We start from the raw sequence: 23958 nt of genomic DNA on the forward strand, positions 1-23958 counted from the left end.
TAGTTGGAGGAATACAGAAATGAATGTGTTCTTTTAATTTTTTATTTTTCATTTATTGTTTTTTTTTTTTTTCTTTGGTTTTTCTAATATGTTACCGTTGTCCTTCAACTGCTTCCAAAAGACCGTCTAATAATTCATCGACATCGTTCATGCCTACATTGGTACATGTACTCACAATGTTTTTAAATTTGGAAGTGAGTTCTCTATAATCAATCAAACATTGCAACTCGTTTTCCAAATTTTCGTTCATTTTCTTGTACGCGTTTATTCTTGCTCTGAGAATATTTACAGGTTGTAATTGCTTGATTATCGCCTCGTCATGCCTCAAATCCTCCACTGATTCGTTCTTAACTACTCTTTCATATAATGATTTTATAATGAAAGGCTCATCCGCATCGTACTGCTGATTTTCGTCAAACAGTAACTCCTCTTCTCCGACAAGCTCTTGCTTGCAGAGCATCAACTTATCTGATACATTAGCAGCCAGTAACTTAAGAGTGTCCAATGTAGCTAGATTATCGGCAAGTTTTCTAGTTTGAAACCTGTTATTTGCTGTAACTATCGTGGCATCATGTAGAGCCAGATCTAAAAGCTCAATCTGCTCCCTTTTGGTGTTCAAAATACTGGCATACTCAAAATTCGTTTCAGCTAGTAGTTGTTGTATACTTTGAAAAATCTTTGATGTTATCGTTTCTTGCGCGTCATCGTATATATTCTTCAGCGGAGTCTTTACTGCCTTGACTTCCTCAATATCTGGCATCTCACTGCCATTTACTATCGTCTGCTCCCTTAATATCTCTTGGTTTGTACGTATCAAGTCAAAGATATTCTCGTTAAAAGTGAGTCCTTCAACATCGTTCAATATCTCGAAATCTTCACATTTTATATTGCGCTTGTCGGGAATACGCGCATCAGCGCCCAAAGCCAACAATATTTTGATAAGCCACTTATCTTCCTTTTCCACTGCAATGTGCAAAGCAGTAACGCCATTTTCATCGGTTGCATCCAAAATTTGCTCTTTGAACTTTTTGAACTTTGTACGGCTTTGTAAAATTACATACTCCAATATCGCAGATAAGTAAAATTTATAGCTCTCGCCCTTCCCAACTTGCATAGCCAAGTGGTGTAAAATAGTTTGCTTTTTGTTATCAAGCAACCAGATGTTCGGATATAACCAGTTTTCTAATATTTCAACAAAATTTCCATTCTCCATAGCATTGGTAACTTGAACACAAGATATCAAAGGAGATTCACCATCATTGTTTCCTCTAATGGGTGAAGTAAGTCCTAGCTCAATAAATGCGGAAACGAGGCCCAACGAGGCTAGTGTTGCTGCAAAATGCAATGCAGTTTGTCCCTTTTGGTCAAGAGGGATATCCTCTACTTCATCAAGACGATGCTCTGCAAGTAAAGGTTCAAACTCCATCTTCACATCCTCCACGGACACTCCGACTGCGAGTTCGTCTTTTTTAAACACTTGTCCGTATATGCCTTTTGCTGTATTTACTAAACTCAACTGGTCTTCATTAATAGAGATTGGAGGAATGGTGTGTGGAAAAAACGAATTCTTATTAGTGTAACCATCGACAATATCTTGCGGACGCGTATGCGTGCTTCCAGACCCATCGCCATCCTTGAGTTCTTCAACTTTTTGTTTCTTCAATGGTGACTCGGTGATGCTGTTAGAGACTTTATCTCCAAGTTCTAGTGTTCTTTTCTTGAGTTTAGGAAGACTCTCGTAGTCGTGAACATCCACAAGAAACAATTCTTTTGTCATCTCGTAGACATCAAACTTCAATGCTATGCTGACTGCCAAGTCGTAGGGTACCCACGCACCTTTAAGTAAACCGCTCTCATTACTCAAATACTCTAATATGTGCGAACGGTGTTTTGTCAGCGAAACGCCGCCCCAATGTTCCAAACCTGATGAAACTTTGTTACTAAGAAAGTTTTTGGCCTGATTCGCGGTAAGTAGGTTCAACTTGATTAAAATCTGGAGCAACTGTGTAGCGTTAATAAATGAGTCTTGAACTCTTCTTAGTATAGTGATTTCATCTTGAGGAAGATTCTGCAGGCTCATATTATCTGCACCTTCACCCATCCTGATTGTTAGTTGTATCACTTTAACACCGGAATACACCGCAGAGCTCACCTCTGTGTCAAATATTGTATTGATGTGAGTATCATTTAACCTTTGTTGAATTGAATTTGTAGTAAGATCTCCAATGTGTATAGGTGAGTCCATGTTTGAAAAAGAAAATAGACTCTTAGACTTTACTAGTTGAGTAAGAAGAAAAAAAACCAAAAAAAAAAAACAGATGGTGGTGGCCCCCTCTTTTCTTCTTCTTCTTGTTTTTCTTCTTTTTCTAATATGAGCAGTGTGCTTAATGCAGAGAGGTATTAGTTGGTCAAGGTTTCCTTTATTGTTCCAAAAACCGAAGCTATTGAAAAATACAAACTTCGGAATTTATTGCGCGTAAAATGTCGTTCACACTGTCTCCAGTATATTGCTTATATAAAAAAAAAAAAACACGTCTATTTTACGACAAATAGTATTCAATAAAAAAAAGTCGTGATAAAGTCATCAAACCAAACTATGCAGCAAGTACACGTACTGTTTGAACTAAAGGTAGAGTAAGAGAATAAGAAGGTAAGAGAGTAAGAGAGAAAGGGAGAGATGGACTATTCTGATAGGGTTAACTCGAAAAAGGGCGCGGGTGGTATTGCCAGTGCTGAAGATGCGAATATCCACACTAAGAAAAGAGTGCAAGAACTCTTGGCCACCCACATTTTAGACATAGAAAATGACCCATACGTATTTCGAAATCACCTTGGACTTTTAGAGTGTAGACTTTGTCTCACAACACATAACAATGAAGCTTCATACATATCGCATCTAGGTGGGAGAAAGCACCATGTCAATTTAGAGCGAAGGAGAGTTTTGGATGAAAAGCAACACCGACAGCATCAGTACCAGCAAAAGATTAATGAGCAAATTAGCATCAGTAATATTGAAAAACGATCTTGGAAGAAGATAGGACAACCGGAGTACAAGATCAGTAAAATCAGGGATCCCGAGACTGACCAAGTTGGTTTAATAATATCTGTCAAGGTTCCGAAAATTACGGTTGAAGAGCCTATTTTCAGATTTATGTCTTACTTTGAACTAACTTCAAAGAATCAAAATATGTATACAAAATATGTTGAGAAAATGCGTAGCGACAATGATGGTGATGAAGAGGAAGAGCTCAATGAAAGCGACAATCAACTTTTGATTATTTCAGCCGAGCCATATGAAAACATTGCAATTGTTTTGCCAAATAAAAAAGAAATAGAAAAACCACAAGGTAAAAATGAAATGTCAGACAAGTTCTGGTGGGTTTGGGACAATGATACCAAGGAGTTTGTTCTACAGATGTTGTATAAGAAATAGAATATAGAAGACCAGAAAGTAATATATATATATATATAGGGAGTAAGTTCCCCCTGCTTGCCCATTTATATGCAACTAAACCTGTATTTGGCTGCATTACGCACCAGTTCTTGTTGGTCTAGAACATTCCCGTTTCGCCGCGCTCTCTCTGGATTGCCCAATTGTTAGATCCTCTCTACTGCGTTGAAAAGACATCCATTACATATCGCTCATAGCTATTAAACAATTGTACAGTCTCCATAGATGAAAATATTCTCACCCCTTGGCAATAACTATATATCCACAATAGAGAATGCAACTTTTGAAATTATTCACGATTAACGCTGGAAAGATATTTTCTAAAAAATATTAAATATGCAAAAGGAAAAAAAAAAAAAAAAAATAGTTGAAAACTATATACCAATTGAACCCAGCTAACTCAAATCAGAGTGCATTTAATTAGAAAAGAAGTGTACATCATCGACTGGGAGTTGAAAATACTCACGATCGTCATATCATTTATACCATTTATCGAAAAAGTCTTTCTTTTTTATTCCTTTTTATTTTTTTCTTCTTGCTCAACCTAGATCTATTCAAGCTTTCCACCAAGAAAAATTCTATGACGTCCATAAAAGAAGAGGATCTGAAGGCTCAGCCCCCAAACGATGATATAAATTTAGAGCAGCTAGCGGAAAGGCAGAATCAACAGAATGTATATGCTTTGGAAGCGTCAAACCTATCCAAAAATAGTAATTCCGTGTCTAACGCAAACAATAGCGGAAGGATTGCCAATCCTGATAATGGCACTGGTACAGTTAATCATGATACGTCGTTAGTGTCCAATTCTTTAACGAAGAAAGTTTCAAGACATGCTTGCCGAGATACTACAACCAAGGGCAAGTATACGTTGAACGATTTTCAAATTTTAAGGACATTGGGAACGGGTTCTTTTGGGCGGGTTCACTTGACACGCTCGATACACAATGGTCGTTTTTATGCCATGAAGGTATTAAAGAAAGAACGAGTGGTTAATATGAAACAAGTTGAACATACGAATGACGAGCGTAGGATGTTGAAACTTGCACAGCATCCGTTTATAATCCGAATGTGGGGAACTTTTCACGACTGTCATAACCTATTCATGATCATGGACTACATAGAAGGAGGTGAATTGTTCTCGTTACTAAGAAAATCACAGAGGTTCCCAACACCAGTGGCGAAGTTTTATGCCGCCGAGACTTTTTTAGCTATAGAATACTTGCATAATCTAGATATCATCTATCGCGATTTGAAACCAGAGAATATTTTGTTAGACAAAAACGGCCATATAAAGTTGACAGATTTTGGATTTGCAAAAGAGGTTACGGATGTTACTTACACGCTATGTGGTACTCCAGACTACATTGCACCGGAAGTAGTTGCCACCAAACCGTACAACAAATCGGTGGACTGGTGGTCTTTTGGGATTTTGATATTCGAGATGTTAACTGGTTATACCCCGTTTTACGATCCCACGCCAATGAAGACATATGAAAACATTTTGAATGGAACTATCACATACCCAGACTACCTCCCACCGGACATTTTAGATCTTTTGCAGAAATTGATAGTAAAAGATCTAACGCAAAGATTGGGGAATCTACAGGGTGGCTCTGACGATGTGAAATACCATCCCTGGTTTAAAGAAGTGATTTGGGAGAGACTCTTGTCTAGAGACATAGAAACGCCTTATGAGCCACCAATAACCTCGGGGGTTGGTGATACTTCACAATTTGATAGGTATCCTGAAGATAAAGACTTGGACTATGGTATAAGTGCAGTAGAAGACCCGTATCAACATTTATTTGAAGATTTTTGAGCAAAAAAGATTGTAGTTTCACCTTTTTCCAACAAATGATATGGGAGAAAAGAACAAAATAAAATAAAACAAGATAAAATAAAATAAAGTGAAAAAAGAAAAAAAAAAAAAAGTAAGAAACAAATCTTATACTCATGCTAATTAGTAAACCTCCTTGCATGCTTCAGGATTGTCTTTTTTGATAATATCCTGTGAATGCTGACCAAAGCAAGAAACTCAAAAACATGCTTCTGTTGCGGTCATCCAGTCACTTTTGAGGAACTCGTCCATTGACATCCTTGTAGCTGGGTTCATATCAAGTAATTTGTAAATAATCATTACTCTTAATTCGTCAAGTTCATCATCACCGTCACGGTTGTTCTTTATAGACTGCACGCTTTCGTCGCTACTCGTGTCTTTATCAAAATCTTCTGTGTTCACTAGTTGGCAGATGTCATCAATAGGTGGGAAGCTCGCCTCCCTGTTGATGGTCCATTCTTTGGAACTAGAATGGTAATCAGCAATCAACCGCTTCTGTGTGTATTCATTGAAAACTTTGTCTTTGAATTCTCGATTCTTACCGTTCGCATTGTACTTCAACTCCGTTGTTTTCCACAAGTACCCCGCGCCAGTGTTGTCAGACCCATCACTTGCTACAAGTCCGTCTCCTCGTCGGATAAAATGACTGGAGCCCCTATAATAATGCCTTCGCACATTTAATAGCACCAAAACAAGTATTCCAAAGGCCCAAATATCCTTTTTAACTGAAGAATACTGCTGGTTTGTTTTTACTGCTACAAATTCTTCAGGTGAAATATAAGGTTGAGATCCAATTAGTCCCTGTGAGCCACTCAACATTTGCTCGGCTTTATCCATTTCTGATCGGAATACAAATGACTTGCCAAAATCACTCAATTTCAAAAGGATTTTGGTAGCACAAGAAGACTTGTTGTTGCAGCAGTTTTCATAGCTCAATAAGATGTTTTCCAATTTGAGGTCGCAGTGCGATACACCATGAGAGTGCATATATTTTAAGCCCTTAGCTATCTGTTTAGCAAAGCAGTCAACCTCATACAAGGACATGTCGGTAACAGGATTATTGTTTACATCGGAACCTGTTAAAATATAGGAAAACAAATCGCCTCCTCGGCTGCACTGCATCACTTGGCTGATTTTCAAGCCCGATTCAACCTTGGTTCCCATTAAGTCAAATGACTCATTTATGTGCTTATTGTTTAGTGTTGAAGAAATAACAAACTCGGATAAAATTCTCTGTATGTAAAGGTCAATCTTCTCATCTTTTTTTCGTGCTAGCTCTTTTACAGCGTATAGTGTTTTATCCATATTGTTTACAATCTTACCAACAACTTTGTCGTCAGAACCGGACCCGTTCGACCCATTTGTGTTTGGGTCAACTACCTTAATTATACCATAGGTTCCTTTGCCAATCACATCACGTACAACTCCATACCGTTGATAAAGAGATTTTTCTCGCTCCAAAAGCGCCCAGACATTTTGAGTCATCAATTTTTGTAGTTTCAAAGTCAAATTTCTGATCAAACGGATTTGGTATTCGCCAATCACGGATTCGGATCTTTGAGCAGACAAGGAAATTTTTCGTATCTTTGTGTTTGGATCCAATAAAGAGTACGTTTTCTTACTTTCATTGTTTGCCTGTTCAGCTGAATGTGCAGAGTCTCTTTTCAAACCACAATAGCCCATTATCGTAGACAACTGTTGACCCAAGTCATAACGGCTCGAACCATACTTTGGTTTGAGTGGATGAAGATGATCTTCCTCTTCCTCTTCCTCGTCGTCGTCGTCGTCGTCCTCCTCCTCCAACTCAGAATCAAAGCTATCCACCTCGCTTCCATTTTCCAGTTCGTCAACCGAATTGCCATCTCCATCACTATAATTATTCTCTATAATTGTACTGACTCTTTTCTTATAGTTATGATCTTTAGCATTTCCAAGACGAGACGGCAGTTTCGGAGGTTCGATATTATATGATACACAATGCAGTGGAGTGCCTTTTTGCACTTCTGAGTCTATACTGTTCACAGAACTACCTCGTTTTCTTCCTTTACTAAATAGCGATTTGATTTTACCACCGCCAGATGAGGTTGACTTTACCGATTCACTAGAAGAAATAGATATGACATGTTCAGCAACTAGACTGTCTGATGGCAGTCGTGACCGTTTGCTTGTTCTAAACAATCCCATTGTTGTACGTCATTCGGCCAAAATGGTTAAGGAAACTCAATTGAATTAGTTCATATTATGTTCTGCATCAAATTCCATAGCAAATTTGGAAATTTTTGAGCAAAACAAAAAAACTTGAATCTCGGCGTACTAAAAATTGAAAAAATGTGAGATAAAGGGGCCCGCTACCCTTCTATGGTTAATATATAGCACCTGACCTTAAGTAAAAAAGAATACCTTGTAAATAACAAGGCTACTTACAAGCTCACTCCTTACACTAACTCTATACAAGGGTTTGGTGTCCATTGAAAAGCTTAAAAGTCTTAACTTACAAATGGAGTCAGTCAGTTTTCAAATACTCTTAAGCTCAAAGGCTTGTTTTATCTAGCAATTATCAAAGTAGAAAAAATATATAGTTATCAAAATCTAAGGCACTTTAATACAATGTTCCATCAAGAAAAAATCGACACTAGCGAGCAAAGCGAGCTAGTGGAGCAGAACTGACGGGTTTGATTACTATATTCAGTCATCCAAAGAAACTGCCTTAGCAATTTTTGCAATATTTTTTTTTTTTTTTTTTAATTTTTGGCTGCGAAATCTACAAAACTTGTAAAGTGAGAAAGAATGAAACAAAGGGTTGACAAGTAAAGTTGTAAAGATGGTAGGAAAAATAGTTGCAACTTTGCTTAGGAGGCAATATATAAGAGGAAGAAAAAAAAAAAAAAAAGATACTTGCAAGGTAAGCACATACCTAGTCACATACGTCCATATTATCTCCCTTTTTGTATCAAGATCTGCTTGTTGAATTGCGAAAAAGTCGCACTTTGGAGCAAATAAAGTACGTGAGGGTATATACAAGAGACTCCTGTAAATAAGAAAAACTGGGATATCAAAGTTGAGCTTTAACCAAGGGGTTATCAAATAGTCTTTGAAAAAAAGAAAAACATGCTACGTGATGTAACAATTATCAGGTAACATGTTATATATTCTTCTCAATAGTATCTTTCTATTTTTTTTTTTTTTTTTTTTATTAAAAACACATATTCAAAGCTTCAATTGCTACGGGACTGCAGGGATTCATCATTAAACTTCTTTGAATATCACGTAATTTACCTGTTTTGATCATTGCTTCAGCATATTCGCTACCTGTGACCTTATTATCTGCTGATAAAACAACCTGTTTTGCAATGTCAGGATTTATGTTCTTCCAAATATTGTAATTGGATGGAAACAAATAAGCATATCTAAGCCAAATTTTTTCATTATTGTCTCCAATCCTTTTGTTAATCTCATCCAAAAGCTTGGGAATTTCCCGGTGAGTATCAGAAACAATTTCATTCAAGTTCAACCCAAGCAACTCATCCTTAATTGCATCTAGGTACTCTGACAAGTTTTCCACCAACGAAATGGCACCTAAAGTGAGAATAACTGATAACGACGATCCACTTTCTTCGATATATGCAAATAATTGATCAATTGCTGCTTGTTTACTCTCTGCGGTGTTATGTGCATACAAGACTTGGGCAATTAAAGTGATAACACTTGGTAATTGGCCGCAAGCCGCTAACAACAGCCTCAATTGAACAATTGCATCTTGAAACATGTTGCTGAAAAAATAAGCAAGTCCTAATGTAATTCTACTACTCATAATTATCAGTGAAGACTCATCCCCCTCTTCCTCTTCCTCAGCACCAGCACCACCGCAAAGATCCAAAGCAGCTTGCGACTGTTCAATCGACTTTTCAAAAGCACCAAGTCCCAAGTTGAGTCTCGATAACTGGCTTTTCAAAGAAGCAAAGTTGTCCACTACCAATTGAGACTCAGATTCTTCATATAATTTTTCATAGATTGTGCTTAGCTTATGCCCTATTTTAAGTGCATTGTCAAAATCTTTACACCTCTCTGCTATTCCCAATGCAATGTTCAACGCTGGTACGTCATCTGGATAGTATTTAAGATACAGCTGCATGGCTTGGTTGCTGATACTGAACTCCTGGGCCGTTTCAATATCTTTCAAATCACGACCAGTACTCCTATCCAACACTGACAATCCAAACACATACTGAGCCAACGCTAGCCTTCCTTTTGAAAGAATAAAAGCGTGTGCGTATTGACTCGACGCCTTTTCCAAATCTCCACTAGCTTCTGCAGCAATAGCATTTCCTAACCAAGACTGCGCATCTTGTGGTGTCACAGATTGGGCTCTCAAAAATGTCTGCTGAGCAAGTTGAGAATCATCATGTTTCAAGTACAATGCTGCTAAATTTACCCAAACTTCTGCATTCTTTGTCTCCAAAGAAATGGCTTTAATATAACAATGTTGGGCTATAAGTGGTTCCAGAAAAAAGTAAACGTTCGCCAAGGCCATCCAGTAGTTTGAGTTGTTAGGCTCAAGTTTAATGGCATGTTTCAAGTGCTGCACGGAAAGTTCGCCGTAGGAATGATTACCCAAATTTTGAAACGCTTCCAACAAACTCAAACCCAAATTATAAAATGCAGTTGCCTTCAAGATCTTATTTGACTTAACAGACAAACAACTGACACTCGCAGCGGCTGCTAGAACCGCAAGTAAAAGCAACGCCTCTACTTTCCTTCCCTCCGAAATATGTGATTTGATAGAGACCATTGTAATTGAATCATCCAAAGTCTCCGACAATTTCGAGATGTCAACTTTTGCAAATATGTCAAGAATTTCGTCAAAAGGAGCCTCATTGATGTACTCTCGTATCTTGATGAATACTCGGAGACTATCTCCGAGAGCCCTCCAAACTTTCTGAGAAGAGCTATTCAATGAAGTAGCTTGCTTTATAAACCTCAAACTCTTTAAGTTGGTATTAATTGCACGTCCAAAAAAGCCCAACTGTATAAATGTTTTGGTATTTTCAATGTTGGCTTCATAGATTGCACTAATAATACACTCTTCGTTAGGTTGATTCTCTAATGCAGAGTACAAATGACTTAATCCTTCATTATAATTCTTCATTTCGCAAAGAACAACACCCAACATGTATTTCACTGTCCAGGAATACTGGTGACCAAGACTGAGTGCGTGCTGAAAAACTTTGGAAGCAGCTTCAAATCTTCCACAATTCGAATAAGCTTCTCCTAAACCAACCCAACAAGCATAATTGCCCGAGTCAATACGAAGTGCATTTTGAAACCACTCCACAGCCTTTGCGTCATCTCGGAAGTTTAGTGCCGCGCAACCAAGTACTCTGTATGGCCAAGATGCGTCAGGTATATCCCCACGCATAATCATTCTTCTCGAGTGCTCATTTTTAATCACCCTAGTAGCAAGCACTTGTGCCACTTCCCATTCATCTTCAATCAATGCTTGCTCCACTAAATGTCTAGCAGCTGTTATTTCGTTGGCATCTAAATCGAATGCCTTGTAAAAGCATTTTCGGGCTCTTTCAGTGTCTTTAAAATGCTCCTCAAACAATACTCCCAATAAAGTGTATGAAGGCGCATACAAGTCCGAGTCTTTTAAAGACTGAATCAAATATTGGTAGCATTGTTGTACGTCATTTTCTTCTATAAAACTCTTTGCTATTCTCCAGTTAGCTATTGCTCTCACTTCTCGACTGTGTAAATCTGCACCAGTGATCTTTGCTACAAAACTCTTTAGTCCATTCCTACCTTCTTCGAGTTTCCCAAGTTTAACAAGGCACCAATAATATTCAGATACTGCTTCCAAGTTCTCAGGATGATCTTTTAAAACAGTTCCCAAGAGAACTCGAGCTTTTTCCAAATCGCCTCTCTCTACGTGTATCAATCCTTTCCCAACCTTGGCTCTCACATCGTCCGGTTTTGACTCCAAAATCTTGTCGTATAACTGAAGTGCCCGACTGAAATTCTTGGGAGCTTCATAATACGTATACACAATAGCAAGGGAACACAAAAAGTCATCCTTAGTATTCCTCAAGTCTACTCCAAACGTCCTTTGTATATCAGCCAATATCTTAATCCCTTCGCGACATCTCTCGGAAGCAACATTGTACTCGCGAAGATGAATATAAAAATGTACAATTATCCTATTAGCTAGCACTGAAGTGTTGGCCTTGGCGTGACCCTCGATCATTAAACTAATAACCTCTTCCTGGGGCAAAAAAAATGAAGCATTTGCATCATCCTTATCACCACCACCACCACCACTATCATCATTATCATCGTCAACAGCTATTCCCTCCAAGTTACTCGAATCTTTCTTGGTATCGCTATTCAGTTTTTTTTGTCGTGTTATAGCATCATCGACACTACCATGAGCTAGACTGTCGACAATCTTCTTTTTATTGTAGGGTGATATGTCGCTCATGACAAAGGCAAACAATATCCGACCCAAACCTTCGTTTTGAAATAAATCTAAATATGTGATAATTTTATCCTCATCTAGATGATTAACACTAACATCATCGTTCCAGTTGAAATACAAATTCCAACAAAACAAACTGTCAGTCTTTAATAAAATCATATCATCAATAGATTGTCTAATGTCCTTAATCAACGGCGGTTTTTCTGGACAAACTTTCAAAAGCTCATACTTGAACTTGAGACATTTTTCTTGGTATTTGCGTCGCAATGCATCGTCATTGCATATATTTAGGAATGCATCATATAATTCTAATATTTTTGCGCTTTTGTATATTGACCACGCCAAAGTGTCAAGTTTGGATTTCTGATCTAAAGTAAGCGTCCTTCCATATCTGACCCTCTCCTTGGAGATTTTTGCCACAACCTCCTTTTCAACTTGATTTTCTTTGAAATCCAATAATTTCTTGCAAATGGTCTCAGGGTTTTCGATTGAGCTGCCAATAAGATCTCCCAACTCGGTACCAGGCATGATTTTTCTAAGGTACAATTCATATAGTTCGTCGTTGTTTTTCATCTTGTGGGTTTCTAAATACTCTCGAAGAACTTGTAAAGAATCAGCAATGGAAATGCCCTGACTCACCAAAATACTACTGATAGACGTCAATACAGAAAAAAACTGTTCATGATCATTTAAGTTCTTGACGAGTTGTAGATAACCTTTCCAGGCCAAAAGATTATCGGGTTCAATTGCAGTAGCCTTCTTGAACGCGGTTATTGCTTTTGGCATATCTCCTAGTAACTGGTACGCTTTTCCCTGGAAGACATATGCATAGTATGAATTAGGCTCAGTATCAAGGGCCGCCCGAACATGGTCCAAGGCAGACTCAGGATCATTTTGTTCAAGAGCGCTCTTAGCAAGTTTTAGAATGCTCTTCACGCCGGACATCTCTTGGTCATAAGTAGAGATCTACTGATGTAAAGACTTAAATTGATAAATTTCACTCCTTGGGGTTAGAAAGGAAAGGGAAAAAAAAAAAAAAAAAAAAAAAAAATTAAAATCGCACCAGAGCAAACGTTGTTTACAAAGAACCCATTAGACAAAAGTACAAAATATTGAAATAGGTTCTTTGCAGCAAATACAAATACTCAACATGGTCACATCGATTAGTTTTGGAGGATCAATACTACACGCCAGTGAAAAAGAGAAAGTACATTTGTGTGGGTTTTCTGTTTTTCATTTTGGAATGAAAACGGGTTCTCCTTCTTCCCCAATTGAAGCGAGCCTTTCAAACCCGTTGGAATCTCTCAAAATATATGCCTCTCTGTGGTTCATTCTATAGTATTGGGTTTTCAATTCTTTAACAAAGCTTTTTTTTTTTTTTGCAATTTGCAGCCATTTATTTCTTTTTTTTTTTTTTTTGAGATGTTTCAAGTTACTTTGGCCCATTTCTCACCATCCTCTTCTTCTCATGACAACAGAAAACCATCATAAACTAGCCACAGCAGTAATACATTGGCTATCCGAGTTTTCTCACTCTCCAGTCCTGACCAAGTCCTCATGGCAAGTCTTGGCGGATCCTGTAACTTTATTTCAACTACTTGATGCCTTGATCACTCTGAAAGATTTACAGCTTCGAGACGATACATTAGAACTATTTTCAAACCGGTTTTCTTGTACAAAGGATCAGAATGGCATACATGTTCCAGAACAGTTGATGCGGCAGGTGGAATACTTGAGTTTCATTTTACATGGCCATCTACATCACAGGGTTGACTTGAATGTTGTTCCACCCTTGAACCTCTATAAGTTAATCTTGTACGAGGATAATACAGAATTGAAATACTTGTGCCAGATATTGCTACTAGTGGGTACTCATACTTCTAGAGAGGCTTCTTGTGGACAATCCTTTATTGAGTTTTTGAGTGACGACGATAGGTCTACAATCATGACGTACGATATCAGACAAAGCACAAATGTCAGTAGACAACGTCTAGAGAAGGAAGACAACACGGTTCGCAGTACAGATAAAGGTAACCAAGAGTCAAGTTTCGTGGGCGAGGGATCCTACTGCATTAGTGAAGATGAATACAAGACAATGAAGTGGGAAAATGCAATACTCGAAAGAGTTTTGGGTGACATTACTACTAGCTATAAAACAAAGCTAGTGGGGGAGATAAACCACAACCACTGATTACTTAAATCTAGCTAGGGCAGAATTCAATAGATCTTTGTCACCATCGTCACCCGCAGACAACTTATGAAGTCTCGCTCTTTTTTCCTTTTCGTATCTCAAATTCTTCTCCACTTTCAACTTCCTTTGATCAATAATATTTTCTCTTTTCTTTCTCAAGTGCCTTCTAAGAGACGAGTTCTTTCCCTTGACTTCTGGTTTGATTTCCATTTTCGAGGCTCCATCACCACTGCCGCTAATACTGCCATCCAATTCATTGATTTCTCCCGGTTTTAGTCGTACTGATTTTGCCCGTTTGTCAACACTTCCTATCATATTTGGATCAATAGAGATGGAATCAGCAGGTAGCTTGTTGAGCAAGGAACGTACCTCCTGTTGCTGCCTCTGCTTCACAGTTTCGTATGGATTCAACTCCAAAGCGTCATAATTGGCTTCTCCAGCACCGGGAACAATTAGTGAGCTGTAACCTGATTGATGTCCAACCCCCAATATATCTTCAAAAGGAGCAAATCTAACTTTGCATACTTGAGATCCGGGTAATAAATGGTTCATATACGGCTCCAGCTGACGGCCGCTTTTTCCAAGTGCATCTTTCCACACGGTGACGTGCGAGCCCCAACCTACCGCTAGGAGACCAGTGTCTGAGATATCCAAAGAAGATGCTGGCGATTGTGTATAATATTGATCCAACTCTTTGAATTTTCGTAAATCCCAGATTTTCATACTTTTGTCAGCCCCGCTCACAACCATGTACTTGCCTTCCCTGTCTATAGCCAAATCCCGTATTGGACCACGAGCCGACTGAAGCTTTACCAATGGTTCTGGTTGATTTGGCGCCCACAAAGTTACCTGACCATTCCCATGGCCTAGATGCATCACTGCATTCCACGGATTTTGTTTCATGGCCAAAGTAGGACCCAATTTAGTTCGTATTTCACTCACCAAAGTACCCGTGGACACATCGTGGTACTTCAAGAATCCAGTGTGACCAGCACCAACCAACAAAAAATGATATGGCAAGTAATCGAGTAAAGTAGATTCCACATGCTGCTTCAACCTATGGAGCTCTATTCCTTCTTTATCATATATGAATGTATATTTTTTTTGTGCCACGGCAAAATACTGTTCATTGTGCAAGTACTTTACTGCATGCACGGTTTCATTGAGATACAATTCTGAACTTAGACCCCCAGTTCTCCAATCTATGGCCGCTACATGGCCCTTCCTTCCCCCTATTAGCAAGTTTCGACCATTTCTCGAAAAGTCAAACTGGTAAGGACCAAATTCATTTAGTTTTAAATCAAACTTTTTTATTGCTGTGTTCAAATCCACCGCCTGAGCAATGTCATCTTGTTTAAACTTGAATGTTTTCTCCATGGGGCCCTCTGCCTCTAAGAATCCAACCTCTTCTGGTAAGAGGTAGTCAGTTCCAGCGGCCGATAGTAAAGCATCTTTATATTCCCTATCGATTTTCTGTAGCTTGGAATTGAGTTTTTTGTCTTTGGAAAAATTCTTCTTCTTCTTCTGTGGTGGTTGTGATGGGCCGGCATTGACCTTTTTGCCGTTCCTAACAGAGCTTGAGCCAGGATCTTTATATATGTTCGCCATGATGGCTGGAGAAGAATAGTATATGATTTTCCTTGATCTATGGAAAACTAAAATACTTTTTGCGAAGATCATCGCAGATTCTGAAAAAAAAAACAAAAAAAAAAAGATTCATCTAAAACGCTACCAAATATCTATCAAATATCTATCGATGAGAGGGAGGGGCTTTTGCATGCTTTTCTGCATGTGTTGAAAGTAAAAGACTTTTGTTGAAATTACCTTGGGTATGAGCACCCAATTGTTCTAATGCTTTTACGTTGTAATTATGAAGTAGTGATAGATTCTGGCTGTTAGAGATTGGGCACCTTGCATTGAAGAATATCTTGAAGGAATGAAAGAAAAGAAGACACTCATTTTTGTGATAGTACAAGTAAGTGTTACTTTCCAAGGACCTGCAATAAAAAACAACGTGACTTATTCTTAAATCATATGCCCCCTTTTTGCAGAGGTATTGATTTTTACTGGTATAACTCAGATACTGATTTCTGAATTCATAACACTATAGGATGAGATATAGGAAATGCTGCATTAATAATTATGTCTGTCAATGAGACAATAAACAGCAGAAGACAAAGGTACTATACCCCTCATCCTTCCCCCCCCCCTTCCCGTTTTCCCCTTACAAACAGCAATATCGTTTTAATGGCATTTTTCCTCTCTGAAAAGACATAGTGATGGCAATGCCTTCCAAATGCAACCATCTTTTCGAATTTATATAATTTTTTTGCACGGAGTAAACCATTACTTCTCTTTATAGGGCGTTCCTCGTTAAAAAAAAAAAAAAAAAAAAAAAAAAAAAAAAAAAAAAAAAAAAAAAGAAAGAAGAATGGCTTGTATAATTTTTCACTGTAGTATTACTTCAATACTGTAACAATTGATTTCCGAGCAAAATCGGATGATTCAAGATCAGATATCAATAATATATATATAAAAAAAAAGTTAGCATTAGAAACTCCCAAAAATCTCTATCTATCTTTAAGCATATCTCATATATTTGGAACAGTTTAAAATGTTCAAGAGTCGAGTCGTTGTGAAAGCTATTGAACGTTTGTCGCGTTCCTCGCTCAAATTACAGCCCATACGAGGTCCGGTTCGGGGACCGGCTCAGGCACGGGCTCAATTAAAGTCGAGTTTTTTTCCCATGCCCTTGACCATACTTACTGGTTTTGTTATTGGAACTTTGGGCGGGTACTACCTTCTTGATTCACGTTCGTCAATCCACGAATATATATTTTGTCCACTCATTCGTACATTCACAGATGCTGAACAAGGTCACAAATTGGGAATTTTATTTATGAAACTTGGTCTCGCGCCAAGATTGTTGGACGATGGTGTCAATGATCAAAGTGATGTGTTGGGGGTCGAAGTTTTCGGGCACAAATTAAAGAATCCGATTGGTTTAGCTGCTGGTCTCGATAAGGATGGAGAGGCAATTGACTCACTCTTTAACTGCGGGTTTTCATATGTTGAAATCGGTTCCATCACTCCTGAAGCTCAACCGGGTAATCCCAAACCAAGATTTTTTAGACTAAAAAGGGATGACGCAGTGATCAATAGGTATGGATTTAACTCATCGGGCCATTTTAGCGTTTTGGCGACTTTGAAAATTCGATTCAACAAGTTTTTTGAAAACTTTAGCAGGAACCACACGCCAGACCAAAAACCATTCTCAAATGCTTTTCAAAACGGGAAATTGTTAGGTATTAATTTGGGAAAAAATAAAGACGGAGACGAAGTAAAAGATTATGTTAAAGGTGTAGCAAGATTGGGTCCTTATGCAGATGTTTTAGTGGTGAACGTGTCGTCTCCTAATACTCCTGGTTTGCGAGACTTGCAAAATGAATCCAAATTGACCCATTTATTGCAATCTGTTGTACAAGAACGCGATGCCTTAGGATCCAACTTGCTTGGATCGAAACCTCCGGTACTTGTTAAAATTGCCCCTGACTTGACAGAACCGGAGATTGAGTCCATTGCTAACTCTGTCTTGCAGGCGAAAGTAGATGGAATTATACTATCAAACACTACTATCCAAAGACCTAAAGATTCATTATTAACTACCGACGAAGAATTGATCAACGAAGCTGGAGGACTTTCCGGACGACCTTTGAAACCTTTAGCTTTGAAAGCATTTAAGTTACTCAGGAAACACACCAAGGGTTCCAATTTAGTTTTGGTTGGATGTGGTGGGATCTCAAATGGAAAGGATGCTTTGGAATTTGGAAAAGCTGGTGCTACATTTTTTCAGTTATATACGGCATTTGCATATAAGGGTCCTGGATTAGTTGCTCAAATTAGAGATGAATTGGCAGCCGAATTGAGAAAGGAAGGAAAAACCTGGCAACAGATTGTTAAAGAGAATAGTTGAATGCGTAACGTATTGTGTCATATGTAGTGTTTTAGGAGTAGATTTGAGGGGAGTTAAAACTCATGAGTGCTATATATGTAAATCGATGAGATTGAGCACTAGGTTTTTTTTTTTTTTTTTTTTTTTTTTTTTTTTTTTTTTTTTTTTTTTTTTTTTNGTGTATTTTTTTTTTTTTTTTTTTTTTTTTTTTTTTTAGGTCCTCTGAATTTTGATATCAGACTTAGGACCCCCCATAAGCAATGCCCATAGAGTTGATACGATCACTCATTGTTCCAGCTATTATCTCCTTTAGGGGGCAGCAGAGACTTTATTAATATCTTGAGGTATTGTGGAAGCGGCTGAGTGCACCCGCATAGATGACACTAGATTTTGACATACCCCATATATTGTGAGAATTAGGCGAAATACTTAAAAGGTTGCAAGCACTATTAAAAGACCATAAACATGTTTTTTTTTTTTCCTTTGGTAAAACATTCATCAAATGTTGAACCCAAAGAGCGATGAATTGTAATGTATCCCATGTCAAAGGGAAAGAATCATCAATTAAATCAATAACCGAGAAATCCTTTGCTTTGAGAATACCTACCAAAAATGAAGCTTTTTGTAACCTACTTTATTCTTGGTACACCCACACAGCAACACACTAAAGTATCAAACTCAGCCAAAGATATCTGCAAATCGGATTGTTAATTGATTACAGAAATAAAAAGAGGAACCACAGTTCAAGGTTGTGTTTATTCAGCTTCAATGAAAGGGAAACCCAAACTCATATTTAACGGAAATGGCTGCAAAACACACAAAGGCCCCCTAAAAAAAGTAAAGCGCAACTGGGTTTGTGTAACTTTATACCAGTTCCACCAGAGTTGGGGGAGGGAGCGATTTCATATACAACAACCATAATCTAATTATACTCTACCTCACGTGATAGGTTGCCAAGTGGTATACAGAGTTATTAGAGGATGAGGTTTTAAAACGAAATGTCAATGTTAAATCAAATCGAGAAAAATAATGAAAATTTTCCACCTCAATGGTTATAAACGTAGCTTAATAACATTAAAAATGACCAAAAAAAAAAAAAATCGAAGATCAAAGTAATCATGATCAACATGATTTTCTATTTATATAAAAAAAATCCGTAAAAAACCTTATTCTCTTTGTTTGTTGATGAGTTTTTTATTCCCATCAAGACAAATTTATAGTGTTTGTCAAATAAAAACCAAAAAAAAAGAATCCCCCCCCCCAAAAAAAAAAAAAAACTAAACGATTCAACTAAAGCAAGAGAAAGCAATATGAGCTTTTCTCATCAAATTTCCCTTCATTGTCAAAGAAATACTATTTTCGTCCCCAAAGACAAATCTGCCCATTTACACACGTACCCCCCCTATTTCTTATTTGCTTTCTTATTTTTCTCTTTCTTTCCATGATGAGTGACATTTCCATAAACAATGTTAGTGTTTCCTTTGGAGTCCACTTTGTAATGGGTCTTCAAGTGCTGGGCCAAATTATCCAGCCTTGAAAATTTCTTTTCACAATATTTACAATGGAAGGGCCGAATATTAGAATGAACTGATCTTACATGTCTTTTCAAATGCTCTGATCTCTTGAACTGTTTCTCACAATTGGTACAAGGAAAGCAACCTTGACTGTTTTGAACAACAACAGTAGTGTTGCTTAGCGGGTCAAAACTTCCATCAACAAGCGCCGAAGACGAGGATGTAGTCGATAATTCTTCATTGGAAATAGTAACCATCTTCTTCATTGTCGATGACGTTGCAGTAGTGGATGCATCATGAACTGACTCATTGCTATTACTTGTTGTTGGAGATAATAACGGAGAGTTCAATAATAATGAGGATACCGGTTGATTATTCAAATCTTGTTCAAGCTGTTGGTGAACATGTGCAGGGTTATGGTGAACAATTGAACTTTTTCTTCTCTTTTTCTTTTGTTGTGTTGTGTCTCCATTATTGCTAAGTACTGACTCTTCAATTTCTTTAATATTCTCAAATTGTGCAGTGGAAAAGGCAATTGGTGAGCTTTGCAAAGAGTTTAAGCCCTGATGCACTAAGTCTTGTTGTTGAAGAGTTGAAGATGATGACGAAGATATGCCTGTAACTTGTGCTGTACTCGTTGGGCCACCAGCATATGATTGACCACTCCCTAACAAATGAACAGAATTTCTTCTAGTGCTATTTCTGCCACTATGCAAGCCATTAATGTATGAGTGAGAGCGGGCCCTTAAAGGCTTATTGACACCTTTACTGGTTGACGATACTCCTCCTCCTGGTTTTAGTAAAGTAGTATTTATGTTTTGATTTTCGTCAGTCGATGCGCTGTTTGTAGCATTATTTTCTGCACCAATTGATAAATCGTTACTGCCAAACCAAGAGCTTAATGTATTTGAAAACTCATCACTCGTTTTAAAGTCAAATTGTGGGGTGGATAAACTTCTCGTGTGAGTCGGTATAAATTGTGTTGTTCCCTGTTGTTTATGAAAGTGTTGAGACAGCAGCAGTGCTTGGTTTTGGTGCTCATGCTGCTGATGAGGCACTTGTTGCAGATGTTGTTGTTGTTGTTGTTGTTGCAATTGCAGTTGCTCTTGTACTTGTTGCAGCAGCAGCAGCAGCAGCAGTAGCAGCAGCAGCAAAAATGGAGGGGGTTGTTGAAGTGGTGACTTAATCCCAAACACAACAGATAAACTTGGAGAGCTAAGTGACATGGGCAACTTGGTATTGATTAATTGGCGTGGGTTTATTGTACCTTCTTGTGAAAAGAATACCGGTGAGTCCAGCTTATCCGATTTGGCCACCTGCGACGCCGTCACCGCCGACGCAGCAGCAGCAGCAGCCGATGCCGCGGCTACACTACTAGTATCCAAGTTAATTAATCCCAATGTTTCGTCAATAGATATGGGGGATACCTGTTGCTGCTCTACTTTTTGAGGTTTTCTCACAAATCCTCTCGATGCACTATTTTGTTCAAAAATAGGTTGCTGCAAGCTCTGCAATTGTTGACTTTGTATTTGGTTTACTGCTCCAAGTGAGCCAGAAATATTGGTTGTGCTTGGTGTTCTTAGAGTCAACAGCGTTAATTGATCTATTGGTATAGTGGCTGAATTACGACTCATATGTTTTGCAAACAGAGACTGTTGAGTAAAAACTGGAGTAGTAGGACCAATTGACTTACTTGTGGCAGTTGAACCAGGACCAGTAATTGTAGGGGCATTAATATTGAATGCTCGGGACGAACTTGATGAGCTTGACGATGATGCTGAGCTAATAGAACTATTTGGAGTTGCAAAATAATTATTCAATGACTTGGAGGACAAATTGCTTAACAAATCCTTGTCTGTATCATTATTATACTTGTCGTTTTCGTTGTTGTTGTCGTTACAATTTCCACCATATAGAGTCATATCGTCTATATACTGTTGATGTTGTTGGTGCTGTTGCAAAAGCGAAGATTGAAAGTGTGACAACTGGCTTTGACCCACTGGGGTGCCAACAGAGTCATTATTGGTCGGTGGCGTGTGGAAATAGTAACTGTTTTTGAAAAATATCTCATCATTCAAATGGAAAGTATCAGGTAAATTAGTATTTGTAGCAGTATTTGTAGCAGTATTTGTAGCAGTATTTGTAACAGTATTTGTAACAGTATTTGAAATAGTATTTGTAGCAGTATATGAAGCTGTGGCTGTTGATGTTGGAGCTATTGTAGTGAACGAGGTCGGGATTGATGAGCTTAAATATGACTCGCTATTCATGTCCAAGTTATTAGCTGTATAGATTCTAGACAATCCGCTTTGATTGTTGGTTGTTGGAGCGCCATTTGTAGAATTGATTATATTAGGATTCATCAATTGACTAGAAAACATACAGCTATTCATATTATTTTCAAATATAGCCTGATACTCCAGTGTCATCAGTTACAATTGAGCCTGTTAGGTGTGTATGTTTAGTGCGTGTGTATGATGTGTGTAATGTGTTAATTGTGAGTCTAAGTGTAGTGTGTGTGTGTGTGTGTGTGTTCAAAGCGTGGGGTAGGGTGTGTGGGTGCGTGGAGTACAGTAGCGAATAATGAGCTAATTGTCTTCTTCCCAATACTTAAACAAGCTGCTGTTGGTCCTTTATGAGCTGGGGTCCTGTACCGATACTAATAACAAATCCTAGTAGCAATTGAAATCCATACTCTTTATGAATTATGAATTATCAATTGTAAGTTGTGTGATGTGTATATTATATGTAGTTTCAATCTTAAGTAAAAAAAAAAAAAAAAAAAAAAAGGTTTATTAAATCAATATAAATTTAGTTCTTAGTTAGTATTGAAAAATAAAATGTGTGTATGATATGTCTCAGTGTCTGCGTGTCTGTGAAACATTCGTGTCTGCAAGAGATTCGAGCCTGCAAGATATTCGTGTCTGCGTCAGTTGTGTTTGCGCATATAATACCTGAAAGGTTCTTAGAGGAAAGTGTAAGAGAGACCAAAAAAGATAAAGTGATAAGCTATATCAGATACTTTGTACGTGCAAAATAGCAAATAAAAAACCATCAAAGGTTCAATTTAACTGAAAGTATAATGTATGTGGTTAGCGCAAGTATTTTTTTTGCCTTTCAATCATTTTACAAAGGTTATGCACTATTGGTTTGTATACTAGATTTATAAAGAGCTGTTGTTTTAAAAATGTCGTGATATGTAGACCGGAAATTGAATTTCTGGCTGGGGCTGGGGCTCGTGCAGACATGGAAAACAGAAAAAAAAAAAGATTGGCATGTGACCGGAAATCGAATTTCTGAGGCTGGGGCTGGGGCTCGTTCCGACATGGACATGAAAAAGATTAACCTGACCGGAACTATTGTTACGACATTAACTAAAAAGAAAAAAAAAAATATTATACATGTATGAATGTACATAAAGCCAATCAAGCTAGAAAGAGCTTATTTAAACAACAAAGAGCTTATCGGGTATAAAAAAAAGATGTTTATAAGAATAATATAAGACACTGAGGGTTAGAATAAGACTAAAATACTAAAACCATGGATTTTGTCTTATTGAGGCTTGAATTAGAGAGCAATTATTAAAGACTAAAAGAAGAAACTTGAATCAAAGGTAGAGTCAAGTGAGGCACAGTTAGGTGAGGTGATGGATCAATAGAGTGTGGGCCACACAACTATTGACCTTTTGACCTTATTTATACCTTAAACTTTTTGTTTCGTAATAGTTATTGCTTGCATGAATAAACTATTCGTACTTTTTTCTACGTTTCTAAACTAATGTCTGTCTGATTTGCTATCTACTATTGGCTAGGTTGTCTGTCCGTCTGACAATTGTTGCAATGGCATTTGTTGCAGACATAAAAAGCCCAATTACACAACAAAATCACAAAATCACAAAACCTCTTCAATTCTGTAGGCCAGAATTCGTTTCTCACTAGTTAAAAATCGTTTACGCTAACATTTGTTTCATCATTGTGCACGACAATCAGATATAACTTTTCTTTGCCAGGTTTGAAAAAAAATAAAAGTTTAAAAAAGGTTGATAAAGATAAGAGGTTGTTGGAAGAAAGTAATGGATGTTTGGAGAGATTCCTCTCCAAATCTCGAATCTTTGTAACTTATTACTTTCTTTATCTATCTACATAATGTATATCCTTGTCTATATGAGCAACTCGTTCAATATTGATCTAATTAACATTTGAAATACGTCAATTTTTTTTTGCACAAGAGGCAGGTAAAATTTGTAAACTTTATTAAGATTTTTCAATTACATTACCCTTTTGAGACACTTACACAGTACCAAAAGCTTACTGTATAAAAGTGAATTTCCTGATAAAGGGACAATAAGCTTCAAAACAGACCTTTGAAAACAAGGTTACTAGAACCTTGTCATTGAACTTTGTAGAAAAAATGATTTACTTCATTTAGGCTTTTATACATTTAAATAACTTCTCTACTATCGAGTAGGCCTCAATGACAAATATTGGGAAAGCTAATTTCTTCCACTTGATAGGTTGTGAGAAAACAGTTGAATGTAG

At 37.6% G+C, this 23958-nt stretch overlaps 8 protein-coding genes across 8 annotated transcripts; 3 read left to right on the forward strand and 5 right to left on the reverse strand. All coding sequences in view use genetic code 12, as the record gives it.

The window, feature by feature from the left end:
• Positions 1 to 91: 91 nt before the first annotated feature.
• SWI6 (transcriptional regulator) lies at positions 92 to 2245 on the reverse strand (the record flags this gene model as incomplete). Its single annotated transcript, XM_049325910.1, has 1 exon — positions 92 to 2245. One exon carries the CDS (start codon positions 2243 to 2245, stop codon positions 92 to 94), a length of 2154 nt encoding a protein of 717 aa, XP_049178541.1.
• A 432-nt stretch (positions 2246 to 2677) lies between these two features.
• KGF56_004469 (uncharacterized protein) lies at positions 2678 to 3433 on the forward strand (the record flags this gene model as incomplete). The annotated part of the gene is made up of 1 exon (XM_049325911.1): positions 2678 to 3433. The coding sequence occupies one exon, from the start codon at positions 2678 to 2680 to the stop codon at positions 3431 to 3433; it is 756 nt and encodes a 251-aa protein (XP_049178542.1).
• Positions 3434 to 4031: 598 nt separating this feature from the next.
• TPK1 (cAMP-dependent protein kinase catalytic subunit TPK1) lies at positions 4032 to 5270 on the forward strand (the record flags this gene model as incomplete). The annotated part of the gene is made up of 1 exon (XM_049325912.1): positions 4032 to 5270. The coding sequence occupies one exon, from the start codon at positions 4032 to 4034 to the stop codon at positions 5268 to 5270; it is 1239 nt and encodes a 412-aa protein (XP_049178543.1).
• Positions 5271 to 5486: 216 nt separating this feature from the next.
• On the reverse strand, positions 5487 to 7472 carry KGF56_004471 (HAL5; the record flags this gene model as incomplete). Its single annotated transcript, XM_049325913.1, has 1 exon — positions 5487 to 7472. One exon carries the CDS (start codon positions 7470 to 7472, stop codon positions 5487 to 5489), a length of 1986 nt encoding a protein of 661 aa, XP_049178544.1.
• Positions 7473 to 8481: 1009 nt separating this feature from the next.
• On the reverse strand, positions 8482 to 12708 carry SKI3 (SKI complex subunit tetratricopeptide repeat protein; the record flags this gene model as incomplete). Its single annotated transcript, XM_049325914.1, has 1 exon — positions 8482 to 12708. The coding sequence occupies one exon, from the start codon at positions 12706 to 12708 to the stop codon at positions 8482 to 8484; it is 4227 nt and encodes a 1408-aa protein (XP_049178545.1).
• Positions 12709 to 13954: 1246 nt separating this feature from the next.
• On the reverse strand, positions 13955 to 15562 carry KGF56_004473 (uncharacterized protein; the record flags this gene model as incomplete). Its single annotated transcript, XM_049325916.1, has 1 exon — positions 13955 to 15562. One exon carries the CDS (start codon positions 15560 to 15562, stop codon positions 13955 to 13957), a length of 1608 nt encoding a protein of 535 aa, XP_049178546.1.
• Positions 15563 to 16568: 1006 nt separating this feature from the next.
• URA1 (dihydroorotate dehydrogenase) lies at positions 16569 to 17927 on the forward strand (the record flags this gene model as incomplete). The annotated part of the gene is made up of 1 exon (XM_049325917.1): positions 16569 to 17927. One exon carries the CDS (start codon positions 16569 to 16571, stop codon positions 17925 to 17927), a length of 1359 nt encoding a protein of 452 aa, XP_049178547.1.
• A 1381-nt stretch (positions 17928 to 19308) lies between these two features.
• KGF56_004475 (C2H2-type zinc finger protein) lies at positions 19309 to 21813 on the reverse strand (the record flags this gene model as incomplete). Its single annotated transcript, XM_049325918.1, has 1 exon — positions 19309 to 21813. The coding sequence occupies one exon, from the start codon at positions 21811 to 21813 to the stop codon at positions 19309 to 19311; it is 2505 nt and encodes an 834-aa protein (XP_049178548.1).
• Positions 21814 to 23958: the final 2145 nt, after the last annotated feature.

The sequence above is a fragment of the Candida oxycetoniae genome (assembly GCF_023343755.2).
Source record: "Candida oxycetoniae strain CBS 10844 chromosome Unknown scaffold14, whole genome shotgun sequence".
Lineage (NCBI taxonomy): Eukaryota > Fungi > Ascomycota > Pichiomycetes > Serinales > Debaryomycetaceae > Lodderomyces > Lodderomyces oxycetoniae.